Source organism: Alligator sinensis, unplaced genomic scaffold (genome assembly GCF_000455745.1).
Source record: "Alligator sinensis unplaced genomic scaffold, ASM45574v1 scaffold847_1, whole genome shotgun sequence".
Taxonomy (NCBI): Eukaryota; Metazoa; Chordata; order Crocodylia; family Alligatoridae; genus Alligator; species Alligator sinensis.
The window spans coordinates 367,998-381,315 of record NW_005842797.1 but is presented as its reverse complement, the minus strand read 5'-3'; the positions used below and the strand labels follow the sequence as shown (position 1 = coordinate 381,315).

At 40.4% G+C, this 13,318-nt stretch overlaps 1 protein-coding gene across 8 annotated transcripts in view; it reads right to left on the bottom strand.

Annotated features, from left to right (window-relative positions):
* BBX (BBX, HMG-box containing) overlaps positions 1-13,318 on the bottom strand; it is a 212,652-nt gene that overhangs the window by 74,446 nt on the left and 124,888 nt on the right. For all 8 annotated transcript variants that reach the window (XM_006035079.3, XM_025191232.1, XM_025191233.1 and 5 more), the window contains 2 exons: positions 7,238-7,305; positions 144-224 (listed from right to left, as the gene is read on the bottom strand). In XM_006035079.3, coding sequence (XP_006035141.2) covers positions 144-224; positions 7,238-7,305 — 149 coding nt within the window. The remainder of the gene's footprint in view (positions 1-143; positions 225-7,237; positions 7,306-13,318) is intronic.

Genomic DNA, 13,318 nt, shown 5'->3' with positions numbered 1-13,318 from the left:
GCAGGTCACAGTCCATTATCTATAGACAACATCAGGAGTAAAGCAAAAGTGTGGCCTTTACTTAGATGCTTTCAACTCCAGAACTCCTTCAATTACAGATTAAGATTTCTTTAAAAAAGCGATTCTATCACTACAAAACTCACCTCTGCAAGCTGAAACAATGGCGACTTCCGACATGCTTCTGTAGAGTTAGATGCATCAGACTGGCAAGTACTCGAGGACACCTGGGACAAAGAGGAGAAGGAACAGAACATCAAGGAGGTGCCTACAAGGCCATCCCTGCTAATGAGCAATACAACACCAGCCAGACAGAGTTCAGCTGGCGATGAACAATCTGACATTTCCTAATCCTGGATATGCAGAAGGAAATTAAAGGTGTTATCAGCTTTTTAATATTCCTTCTAATGCCCATCAAATAGCAGAAAAGCATTTATCCCCAAAACAGTTTGATTTTAGTTTTGTACCTCACAAAAAGTTTTTTAAAACCCAATGGAAACCCAGTGATTAAATATACAGATGCATAAATATACCTATGACCTGTGCTACATGCACCTGCAAAGGATACATCTCCCATTTATACGTTTTCACTTAGGAGATATTTTTTCTGTTAAAGTAGTTATCATTTCAGAAAAGAACAGTTAAGTATGTTATATGACAAGAGTTTATTTTACTTGTAACATACGGCAATTTATTGCCAAACATATAGCACTCAGGCTGGATCTGGCCTGTGGATCCATTCCACCTGGTCTGACAGTAGTCTTGGGGGCTACTGGAAGTTGGGGGGCATGCTCACTGCTGCAGAATTCAGGGAACCTGGACTGCAGTGGGCATGGCCATCAGCAGCAAGGGGTGAGCCAGGGCTGTGCAGATACCAGCCTAGCTTTCTCCACTACCACCCACCCTTGGACCTGTACCAATCTGTACCCATTCCCCCGCCTACCACCGTCTGCTGCCTTACCTGCACTCCCTCCCATTTCTCTCCGCACCCTGCACACCACTGCCTGATCTCTCACCAGGGCTGCTGCCTGCTCCTCCAACTCCAGCACCACTGCCTGTCACCCCCAACACTGCAGCTCAATTCCTGACCGATGTCATTGGCCCCAGACGCAGATCCACTGCAGCTGTTGTTGGTTCCAGCCTGGCGGGAGCCCCTGGGGTGAGTTTGACACACCTGACTTATAATGTAAAAAACCCAACGTTCTTAAAAGAAAGAAAATGAGTAGCTAATATTGCCAGATGTCTTCAACTGCTCCAATAATGTGCATAAAGACACGGTGTGGGATTTTCAGAAGTGCTGAAGAGAGCATCCCATTAAAAATCTTTTGAAACTCAACTATCAAGAAATGCATATGCAATCAATTTTCCCTGACCCGCAGAACAGCTTTTTTCTACTTGTGCTATTTTTATTAGCTTAATTTTTATTATTAAAACATCTTCATTTGAGGCACATTAGGTATGAAATATACTTACAAAATATCAATTGCTTAGGATGTGAAGAGTTTTAACTGTAGGTTCAGAAGATATATTATATATATATATATATATATATATATAAAAATGCTTAACAAAAGTGTGCGGCATTGCTGATGCATGGTATAATTAGGGATATGGAGTTAAGTAAAGCTGATCAGTTGCTAGTTAAAAGGGAAGACGATTTTGTGCAACTGCAGGCATACCAAACAAAATGAGAAATAATAGCTGGGGAGGATACTTCCCTGCAAAATATTTAAATATCCAAAATAACTGTGTGCATTAGGAAGACTTTAAAATATTTCCATGCAAATATTTTCTATATAAACTTTCAAACTTACTGGGTATTCACATTAAATGATTTACCAATATTCACTTGCCAGTGGCAATGACTAAAAAGTGTTGCATGCCAAAACACAGGTGGTTCGAAACACCCTTTCTTAGGACCATATTTTTGAAGGCATAGGGGACAGCTGCTTTTACTGATCTATAACTATTTTAAATGTGTGACAGCTGCAACTGGTCACCAGCTTAAGGGCTAGAGGCTTCTGTTTCTGGACCCGTATTGGCCATTTCTAACTTTGAAGTAGGGGCAGAACATTTGTTTGCAAAGGCATGTGAGATTGAGCTAGCAACTACATCTGCTACTTTTAAAGCAGAGGGATCTATTAGAATAACCAGGAATAGGACTTGCTACTCAGGACAATGTCATTATCATGCTGTTGACTACCTTCAATGCCTCACTGACTCTTATGGTCACTGATAGACTATTTTTCCCAGAACAAAATCACACAGGATGGATAAAGATTGTATATTACCAGCACTTCCATTATATTTGCAAAATAGCACATAGCCCTCTTACAAGTTTCCTACAGAGTAAAGTAAACAATTGAAACTTGATTGTAATAACTAAGGAAGGCACAACTGCGGTTCACAGAACCTGCCTTTTTCCTGAGCTGGTTAACTTAAGGCCATTTCACCCAGGGGAGTCTGGCAAGAGTAAAAAGGTCCTCAATTTCAGGCCCCTTACCTACTGTATGTATGAAGGACTGATTAGCAGCAGGTACCTTAGTCACTTGTGTCAGTTAGCGAAGACTCTTTATAAGCGAGAGCCTGCTCAGTGCTGGTGCTTTCCAGACACTGCTTGAAGGGGACAGGGTGAAAGTTCCCGGTAAGAGGTACTGTGCACCTCACAACTCTGCTGATAAGCATGTCCTCAGCTGTGGAGGAAGTCCCAGCTCCAAAATGCCTTTCATCACTCCTCTACTGGAAGGATTAGAATGGCTAGCCCCATCCTGTGCCAGGGCCATGAAAATGCTCAACTCCTGGGACAGTACACAAAGCAAAGGAGGTTCCCTTTCACATACCCCTTTACACAGAAGGTGTTTGAGTTACTGTACAAAAATATGAAAGATAATAGTAGAAGGACAGAGACTGTAGATTTTAAGTCTGAAACAATAATCACCTATCAGGCTTAGAATAAGAAAATGACCTCAGGAGGTTATCTAGTCCAGCCCCCTGCTCAAAGCAGGACCATCCCCAACTAGATCATCCCAGTCATGGCTTTGTCTAGTCTGGTTTTAAAAACCAAAAAGGATGGAGATCCCACATCCTCTCTGGGTAATGTGTTCCAGTGCTTTATTACCCTCAGTTTGACGTAGGGTGCTTTTGCCCAAAAGCTTGCTAAGAATTTTTCCAACTATATGAATTGGTCTAATAAAAGATATTGTATTTACCCTCAGAACGTTGTCTGCGTATTACCCTCCTAGTGAGATAGTGTGTGTTAAGGATAACTAAAATCAATTAAAGTAAATTAAGTTGTCGTTAACATGGAGTCTCTCATGTCAGAGTGTTTACTTCACGCACCAACTAAGGATTTTTTTTTCTTTCTTTCTTTCTTTCCTCCTTAACTTTAGAATGGCTGTTTAGGAAAAAATATTGAACAGAAAATGAAAATCACCAAGAGATTTGCCAAGTATGAGCCCTTTAAAGTTCAGTTGTAGAGATAAGAAGTTAGAATCAAAGCAATGAAAGTCTTGCAGAAACTTAAGCATTTAAGTAGCTCTTCTCAATATACTATTAAGGTCTAGCAGATTTTTAAGTCCTTGCAGGATCACAGCCTAAAATTATGAGGGTGATCACTAATGCTATTATTAAAAATCTTCCATTTTTGTATGATTCTCCTCTTTTGCCCACTGCAAGTCGGTAGTGAACTTCCCTCAGCTAACACAAATCACTTGCGATTCACACCTCAAATCATGTGGCTCTTTATCCAAACTCAAGAGAGCATGGGAGATTCACTTCCTTCCCAAGTAGAAAAAAAAGCAAGCATGAGGATAACTTTCCCATATTCTTGCTTTTCCTAATGAATTATCAAAAAAGGAAAGGAGAAAAGAAACTCCAGTGCCTGACACCATATTTACACACAATGCCACTAAAAGATTTTAGTATGATAAAACACCCAGACAGAACAGCAGAGGGAATACAGAACAAGAGCAAATGTTTAGTGCTACTATTCTGAGGGTATTTTCTGCATTAGCTCACAGAAGCCACTAGGTGTTGCTCTTAGTCTGGTAAAAAACGTTACTAACAAGATAAAAGAACAAACTACGGGAAGTGAGATTCAGATGGGGCAAGTCCACACACTACTCTAAAGATTTCCTAATTCGGTTCTCACCATTTTATTTTGTCCTCATATGCTGCTCTTTTGACAAAGCAGATCAGGACTGAATCAGGCTCTGACCCAGCTCTACTAAAAATATAACCGCAAGGTTGATTAATTCATTTTACTTTGTTCTAAAAGGTGAAAGAGGTCAAATCTGCACAAGCATTTCTGCAACTGATATAACCTATGGGTAAATCTAGAATAAGTTCACTGTTCAAGTAATTTTCTTGTTAAAAATCCGGTCGCTCAAGTCTTTCATTTTTCCTGCCCACATACCTATTATATTGTAATGTACTGTTACATTGGAAGCTGTGCTAATGTAAACATTGAACTCTATTAATGGAAAACAATAGTACAGGATATTGAAAAATTATGAGCACACAACACAACAGGAAGTGTAATGAACAGAGGGAGAGCAGGTGAACAGCCGAGCTGGTTTGCAAATACCATTGTTGATTCCTTTTTCTTTCTCCTATAAATGCATATTCATATTGTTCTTCACCATTTGTAGTTTTTGCAATTCAATGCAAAACTTTATTTTAAAAAGGCTCCTTACTGTTCACTTAATATAGCCTTAAGTTAATGTATGTTATATACAGTTTCTGAGGATTACCTATGATCCATCAGAAAGATGGTATTTCTTTATAATCTTCAAGAAATAGATGTTTTCAATACTCAGACTAGCGCGCTCCTCTTTTAATGTAGATTTAATAAATAATTCACATTTTAACAAATAGCAAGGTCTCTAACCCCCTAAACACCATCTCATAATTTGGGCTTTCTCCTGTTGCTAGAACCTGCCTTACTCTGAGCAAAGCAAGGGGTTTTTTTGGTGGTATCTTTTATTGGATCAACCATTTAGCTGCCAGAGGTGTTTAATGAGCGTTTGGGTACAAAGTACCCTTCTTATTTTGGGCAGGTATTTCATACTTCTGCTAAACAGCCTGATGACAAAGCATGGCTGGGTCTAGCCTGAGGAATTTAGGAAGGGTTTCTAAGATATTTCTTGGGAATAAACTGTAACAGGACCAGGGATAAGGGATTTTCCTTTAGTTTGGTTTTGGACTCTACTGCAGAAGTGGAGTTGAGCTGCTTGTGCCAGAATCTGAGTGTAAATACTAACATGTAAAAGAGTTTGCAAAAGGCAACTGCCCAAATAAACTGGTGGTCTGGAGGTTGCTAGGTGCCAGGCCAGGAGAAGGCAGTGTGTGCATGCTGGTGAGACTAGATCGTGGCTATGCTGCATGTTAAAAATATGAATGGTCACAACAGATATACATAGTCCCCCTTTCACAGGCGGGGTAAGCTCAGGAAGAGATTTTGGATTTATGTACACTACTGTTATAACAAACCCAAGAACCCTGGCCAAGAAGCATACCCTACCCACTCAAGCCGAATCTCAGCAATGAGGCAACACAAGCACCTTGGTGCGTCTCTGAACGTGCTCCCTTAACACTAGCTCTTAAATAAGTTACCCTCAACCTGCCGGTCTTTAGCACTTCAGATTTGCATTTTTTCCTCCATGTTTGAATATAACATTTGTTTTTGACAGATGATTACCTTAAAAGATAATTATATTTAACCCTTCTGCTAATGGTACCAAAGAATAGAGGTCCTGTTGGTTAAAGACAACAGAGTTTGTACCTACACTAAGACCAAACATGTTATACGACAACTGAGGTCTGACAGGGTAAACACACACTGGGCATTTTTACATGTGTTTTGGGATGCGGCGCCAGGTGTTTTAATTAAAAGTGCCCACGCATCATGTGCATCAGAGTCCCCGCACTGAAAAAATGGCAGCAAGAAACTTTGAACTAAAAGCTCATCGAGTGTGTTTTATTTCAAAGTGTCCTGCTGCCATTTTTTCAGTGTGGGGACGCTGATACACATGACACAGAAGATTGCCAGAGCACGTCAATTTCCGTACTCCAGCAGACTCAATTAATCAAATCTGCTCTGATGCGCTGGATTTCCAGCATGTTGGAGCAGGCTCTCCGCACATCTGTACGAGCCCATTGTGCTCATGGTCCCACAATACCCAAGGCTTGCCCTAAATCCAGTTGTCACAGAGAGACCGAATCATAATGGGATAAGCCAGAATAAAGGTACAAAGCCTGATTTTGTACAATCAAAGACATCAGTGGAAGATTTTTTACAAGGCCCAAAAAGACAGGTAAGCACACAACTCCCATGGGTTCTCAAGTGAGAGGTGTGCACCAGCTTCTCTGACTACTCTTTTGGCTGTCAAATTTATACCATGATTCCTTCAGAAGGTCCATTGTTAAAAGTAATGCCATCCACTGAAAAGTGCTATTACTTGTAAGCTGCTTGCAACTCCCTCTTCTGATCTAGCGACTACCTATTTTATATACCTACTGAATGTGAGTCCATTTGACCCACCTAATGAAGGAATTTCAAACTGAGGGAAAAAAATATACCATAAGTAACCACCAAACTACAGAAACCCTACATGCATCTCCATTGCTGGGATTATGGAGAAAAAAACCACATTCTATGATTTACTTGTTTTCTATGTAAATGCAAAATGTTTACATTACACCAACTGAACTACCTAGCCTTTTGAACTGGCAGTACAATAAACACAAAGCCAAATATAACAGGAATCACCTAGAGTATCTTGAATGTTTCTTAGCACTAGCAATCTTTTCAAGATTAGAATTCATCTATAACCAAAGTATATTATCCAATAGTTATATTGCCTCGGTTGAGCCAATTGCTCTACAGTGCAAGGTGCTGTACAAATATACAAGTATAAGCAACTCTTAATCAGAAGCCTGCAAAACATTTCTCTAGAATTGTTATGTTCCCGTACTCCTATCTGTGACAACAGGAATATTCTAACAGGTGGAGTTAGGGGCCACATGGATCCTTCAGCACTGAAGTCAATCAATAGCATTACACTGGCACAATTACTGAAGAGACATCAAAATGAGAGCTAGCCTATCTTTCCACTAGTTTGAGGGGAAGTGTCAAGTCACCATGCTCATATATGGCACCATCCAATCTTGGCTATTATTCCTTTTCAGGGCTCCTTACAATTCAGGGGGTGGCAGAACGGAAGGAGAAAGATTTACTTACCTCTTGTGCAGTCAGGGCATGCTCCCCTGCTAACAGCAGCATACTTAGGCCTCCCATTTGTGTAGGATCTGTTAAAAAGTAAAACCAAGTATTAAGGCGATTCATTCACATGCTGAAAGAACAGTTTGCCAGCAATGCAAACCTCTACAAAAGGCTGCTTGTCACAGATACTCCTAGAAAGATGCCATAAAGCTAGTCAAAGAAAATCACAAATAACCATTTTCCATACCCACTGGAATAGACTCCCAGAGCTGTCTGAGGGGACTTAATTGGATTTGTGTGCTTAACACCCCATCGTGTGGCGTTATGATTTTACTGTCACAGATTTCATGTATTACAGAGATTAATATTTTTTAAATGGCAACTGGAACAATCTCACACCAAACACACACAAAGGAAATATTCTTTCTAATATTGCCAACCATTACATGTGAACAGACAAAAGCTTCAGAGTCAGGGAGTGACCCACTTACAGTTACAAAACAAATAAAGAGAAGGGACCATATCAAAGATTAAGCTTCCTTTCAACCGAAGAGGTAACTCTGCTTAAGCATCTGTGAAGAAATTTTTCTAGCGATTTATTGTTAAAACTTGAGCTAAATTCAGTGCTGAAGAGTGCTAAGCTGACAACTCTGAAGAATGAAGCACTGATACAGGACAGGAGTTGAATGGGCATCTTGCCCAAACGTTACCTTGCCAAGGTACTATATTTGGGTAAAGTAATTCTAAAAAATAAATATTGACATTTCCCTCCCTTGAGCCTTCTTGTTTTCAGGAGTTTTAACAACAAAAAGTAGAGAGAGCAATGAAAAGTGATGCTATATGCTTAGAGAGTGCCCTCTTTGGGGCGTATCAAAACACACGATTATTCGCTATTACTAATTAATTGATAATAACATGGTGCCTGGAGCTACAATCCAGGCTGGGACCAGATTACACTTGGTGATATACACAGTAAGGCAATGACTGGTCTGAAGAACTCACAAACCAGAGAAAGCACAGGTGAAATGAAGTATCTTTCCTTGATGATACAAACAGTACAATGAGCAGAGAGCACATGGCTAAAGGGGGCAAAGACAAATCCTGTAGCAACTGGCTTTTACTTCCCCTGAGGTAAGTGAAAGCTAAACTATAGTAACTTAATCCAGAGGTGGATTCATACTTTTTGGGGCCCTAGGCAAGAAGAGGAGGATTAGGGGTCCCCTTCCATGGGAGCTGGGCTTCAGCATGGGGAGGAGCCCCTTCCTCTCTTCCCCTCCTAGTGCTGGCAATGCGGAGATGTGTGATACAGTTCTTGCTCACTCACTCCTATTTATGGTGAGCAATATAAAGTAAAGAAGAAGAGATCTTTGCATACTTGCTGGTGTCTAATATGCAAATAAGCATGCAAATAAGCCTTATTTGGATCAAAATTGAAGAATAATTCTAATATTATAAAAGCCTTAATCTGTCTGCCTGTCTGTCTGTCCATAATGCTTTATTCGCACTCTTACTGGCTGACTGAAACAGCCAAATAGAGTGCAAATAAGCATTCAAACAGGTGGCAGTGTGGTGGAGCACTGCCACAATGGCAGGGATACAGGGGATGGAGCAGGGGGGAGGCGAAGCCAGCTGTGCCTGGCTCCACCGCCCCCCCCTGAGGCGGTGGCAATGGAGTGGACAGAATGGGGAAGGCGAGGCCAGCAGCATGGGGGGGGGGACACGGACGACGACACGGGGACGACGACACAACACACTTAGACAGATCTGAATGGCATTGTGTAGTGGAGCGTGCACCCCTGTCCAATGCACTGCGGACAAGACACCCTACAAGGGTCTTGTGATTAGCTTCTCAGTAGCCAGCTTCCAGTGGGAGGATCTTGGCTACATGCTTACTTGATGGAAACTATGACTTCTTCATAGTTTGCTCCTGTGGCCATTGGCTAAGGGCAAGTGATACTCAGAGGCATCCAAACCCCAAGCCCAGATGTAGGATGCCTGCCAATGGATTTGGGAGTATCTGAAGCTGAGTATCTGAAAGCTGAAAAGTCTGGGATGGAGGATACTTGCCAATGGTAGTGTCACATATGGTGTGCGAATGATTGAGTTTTGCTCAATTGAGAGGATTCGGAAGTCATTTAGCTAATTTGACCTGGAATAGGAAAAAAATTCCACAAAAAACCCCAAACAAACAAACAAGCAAACAAACAAAACCCAAAAAAAACACCCCAACAACAAAATATGTGGAGGCACGACGAGATTACGTAGCTTCATCAAGGTTAGACATAAAATATATGGTAGGGCTGGGAACAAAGCCCTGGCCTCCAAAGTCCTAGTTCAGTGCTTGAATCACTAATTTATTCTTCCTGTCTCTATTAAATAGTTACTCTCATAGGATTATCACTTTTTATCTTCATACTAATGATATAGTTGAAGCAACTGAGGGCAAAGCTGTCTGATGAGACTGAAGAGGGATACAAAGACTCTGCCTGACGGCAGCTGAGTCTGGGTCCACTGATGTTTTAGAATGACGTTATTGCCCTCCCACAGCAAACAATACTAAAAGCATATTCAGAATTTCCCACTTCATTTTTCAGGAAAAAATGAGGGGGAAGAGGCAAAATAAGAGTGCAAAGTCACATTACTACTAGGATGGACAAAAATAAGCTTCGTCAAAGAGAAGATACAATGTCTTGGTATTTCCTCAGACAGCAACTTGTTCACAAGCAGAATGAAAATATTCTGAGACAGAAAGGCTGGCAGATGTAAGGAGAGGTCCCAGGCACACTACTGAGCTAAAGCACTGCCCTGTTAAGCCCAGGCTGCAGAGGCCATCCATCTTGGAAAGGACATTTCGCCAGAAGATCAATCAAAAGGCATTGATAGGGAAGAAGCTATTGCCCCAGTGGAAGCTTCTCACAGCAAAAGGAAAGGGGTCATTCTGGAGGTAAAAGGATGGCATACCTCACTGTACAACAGGATGATGCACGTAACAACCCATTCCAAACCCTTCTCCTACTTGCAAGGGTTTTTTTCCCTCTACAAAGATGGTCTTCGTTCCCCGCACCCCCTTTAATTGTAGGATGTGTCTTAGGAGTTTTTTCAGTAAGCATTCAACAGATGCTTAAACCATCTATTTAAAAATAAAAATCAAGAGGAAGAAACAAAATGACAGTTTAGTGGAAAGTGAGAGTTTAATTTGGTGCTTAAGAAGCTAAAGAATACTTGTGCTGCAGCTGTAGGGGAGGGCTGGAGGTTGGATGTCTAATCTTTATGAAGAGAAAAATCCACCTACCAGGCTTTCAAATTGCAAACATAAGATATTAAAAAATAAAATGTACATTTGAAGACACTGCCTTAAAATTTGCATCTGCTTGAGTGCATGTGTTACTTATGGCACTAAGAACATACAGATATGAATAATGTAATGGTATAAATGTCATTTTAAAACTATTTACAGGTATTTCCCTATAATGAGGTATTCCCTTTTCTCATTAAGAGCCTGATTCACAAAAACATATTAAATATTAATACTATAATGGAAGCTGATTTGTGGCCTTCACTGAAGCTTTTATTATTGCTAAAACTAACAACAGGCTCACTGTTTGGGAGTGATGAGTTTTACTACTCTGGGACTATAATAGAGGGGTGGCTAGGAATTTTTAAACCAAGCAATTTTTTTCCAGGTGGAAAATGCTGATTCATCAAAACCACGGTGGGTGGGGGGAGGAAGTGTTGCAGGAATGTGCCACTCGCAGTAAAACTTCATTGGGTTCAGGTTGGAATTTCTGGTAGAGAGAGAGAGAGAACCAGCGAGTTGTGCAAGTGAGAGTGTGCGCACCTGCATATGCACATGGCATGCAAAAAATCCCTCCTCTGGCCGATTCTAACAAGGTATATAAATCTCTAATCTCACACACTCCTGCTATTTGCTTCAGTCACTGAAATAGGCAGTCACTTGTGCTTTCACCGCTGAGACATATAGTCACTCTCTGCCTACCTGTCTCATTCGCTCCTGCTGGAGATGTTCCACTTTGTATAACTAGTTAAATATACACTGGACCAAAGAGACAGACTCTATAGGCCAATGGTTATAGTACTTGCACAGGATACAACGAAGCAGTTCAAGACATACTCTAATGAATATTTAATTATGTACCAAAATGGAAAAGATCCAACTAGAGACAAATTAACCCAAACTAATTAATACCCGCATTCCAGATGAGTGACCCTAGCACCAAGCAACTGGCTATTCAGTGGTGATTAGGGGTGGAGGCAGTTTCTGCCTTCCTGTTCATCTCTCTGGTTTTTCACAAAGCTTCAAAAAGGTACTGAGCTCATCCTAAGAATGGACAAGATTTTGAACTTTAAAATGTTTTGTTGGATAGAGAAACTGTACAAGAGAGACCCACTGTGCAGAATACCCATTTTGCCTTATGTCCGCTAACACAGTGCATCCAAGACATCTTGTAAAAACACACTTGATTCCAATATACATATTAGGAGTTGAGGAGAAACAGTGCCTGTGACACTGCATAGAAAATCCCAGTGCTGTATTGGGCATTATCTACCCAACAACGGCTAGCACAGGAGGAAAAGGGGAAGCTTATTACAGACAGCACGCCCTTCTTTAAAAAAAAAAAAAAAAAAAGTGTGCGTGTGAGACCATTATAGAGCTGAAGAATGTGTTGCATTTGAAAGCTTATCTAACTCTGTCCCAACTCTGAAGTTGGTCCAATAAAAGATATCACCCAAAGAAATCCTTACTCATATCCATTCTTCTGCTAATTCCAGGAGGACTATTTGTGAAGAATTTTGCCCTACATCCTAGTTTTCTTAATATTATTGCATATTAAAGCAAAGGGAAAAAAGCCTTTTACAATCAACGTCAAGTGAAATTGCTGTGTGGGATGATCTTGACATGGTACATTTTTCTTAATTCTAGGCAAGGCATTACTTCATGATGCATGTCATTTAAGACAGTATCAATGGTTTCAGATACTCTATACTTTTTCACTGCTTCCTATACTTATTCAGCTACTTCTGGTTCCTTGGCAACAGTCAGTGCAGATGTTAAAGCTAGTTATTTTGGATATAACATAAAGAGAATGGGATACATTTTGTTCTGCAGGAGAAGAAAGAAATTTGGAGGTACATTTACCAGCAACTGGTACAGAGTAGACATAATCGTTCTCCAAACAGTAAAGTAAAGATTCATCATTCAGTGATATTAACTTCCATTATGAGCTAGTCAGACATGAGCTAGTCATAATTTTGCAGGCTAACTTTGTACTGAGGAACCATCTATTTATCACTAGTGGGTGCATCTGGGCAAGAACAGGACCTGAAATCCTACCAGACTATAGCAGAGAATTCCTAGGAACATAAACAAGGAGAGTCTTGCAGCTAAAGACATCGGCTGGGATTCAGGGGAACTACATTAATATACAACTTGGATCTTACTAATCAAACTGTTGTTCTGGAAGTATTTGCTTCATTTACTTAAATTATGCACATACTTAACATTTTTTGTGTTTAAAAAAATATAATGATATGAATACAGCTAAGCAAGTGCATAGTTATTTGCATGTCAGGGCCAGGACTTGTAAGCTGTCATCTTCTGCTTGAAGAAATCTGTTTGCCTTGGCATAGATGGTAGATCTCTTTACACTTACCAGATCCCACCAGAAATCTAGTGTCTGGTTCCTCCACTACCTCTACAAAGATTGACTGATTACCCACTCTTCAAATTGTTATGTCTATTTTTAGAGGGGGTATATCATGTTCTATTTAACTAAAGCATGTTAGGGTAGGTATAACCAATTCCTGCTAACTGCTCATCAGGTCTTTTTAAAGACATTTAAAAGGCCATAAAGTTCAACATTCTTCTGATGGTAGAAGCCAAATGGAATGAAGATTATGACAATTTCAGTTACCAGGTTCCCATACAACAGACATCACAAAATTATGTAGTGTGCAGAGATTCCTATTGAATTATAGTTCACAGTTCCTCCAAGAAGCCATTTCATTAAAGGAAAGTTCATAGAGCTGAAACGGGAAAAAAAAATGGGATTTTTTTTTATCCTTTCAAACCTGCTCCAT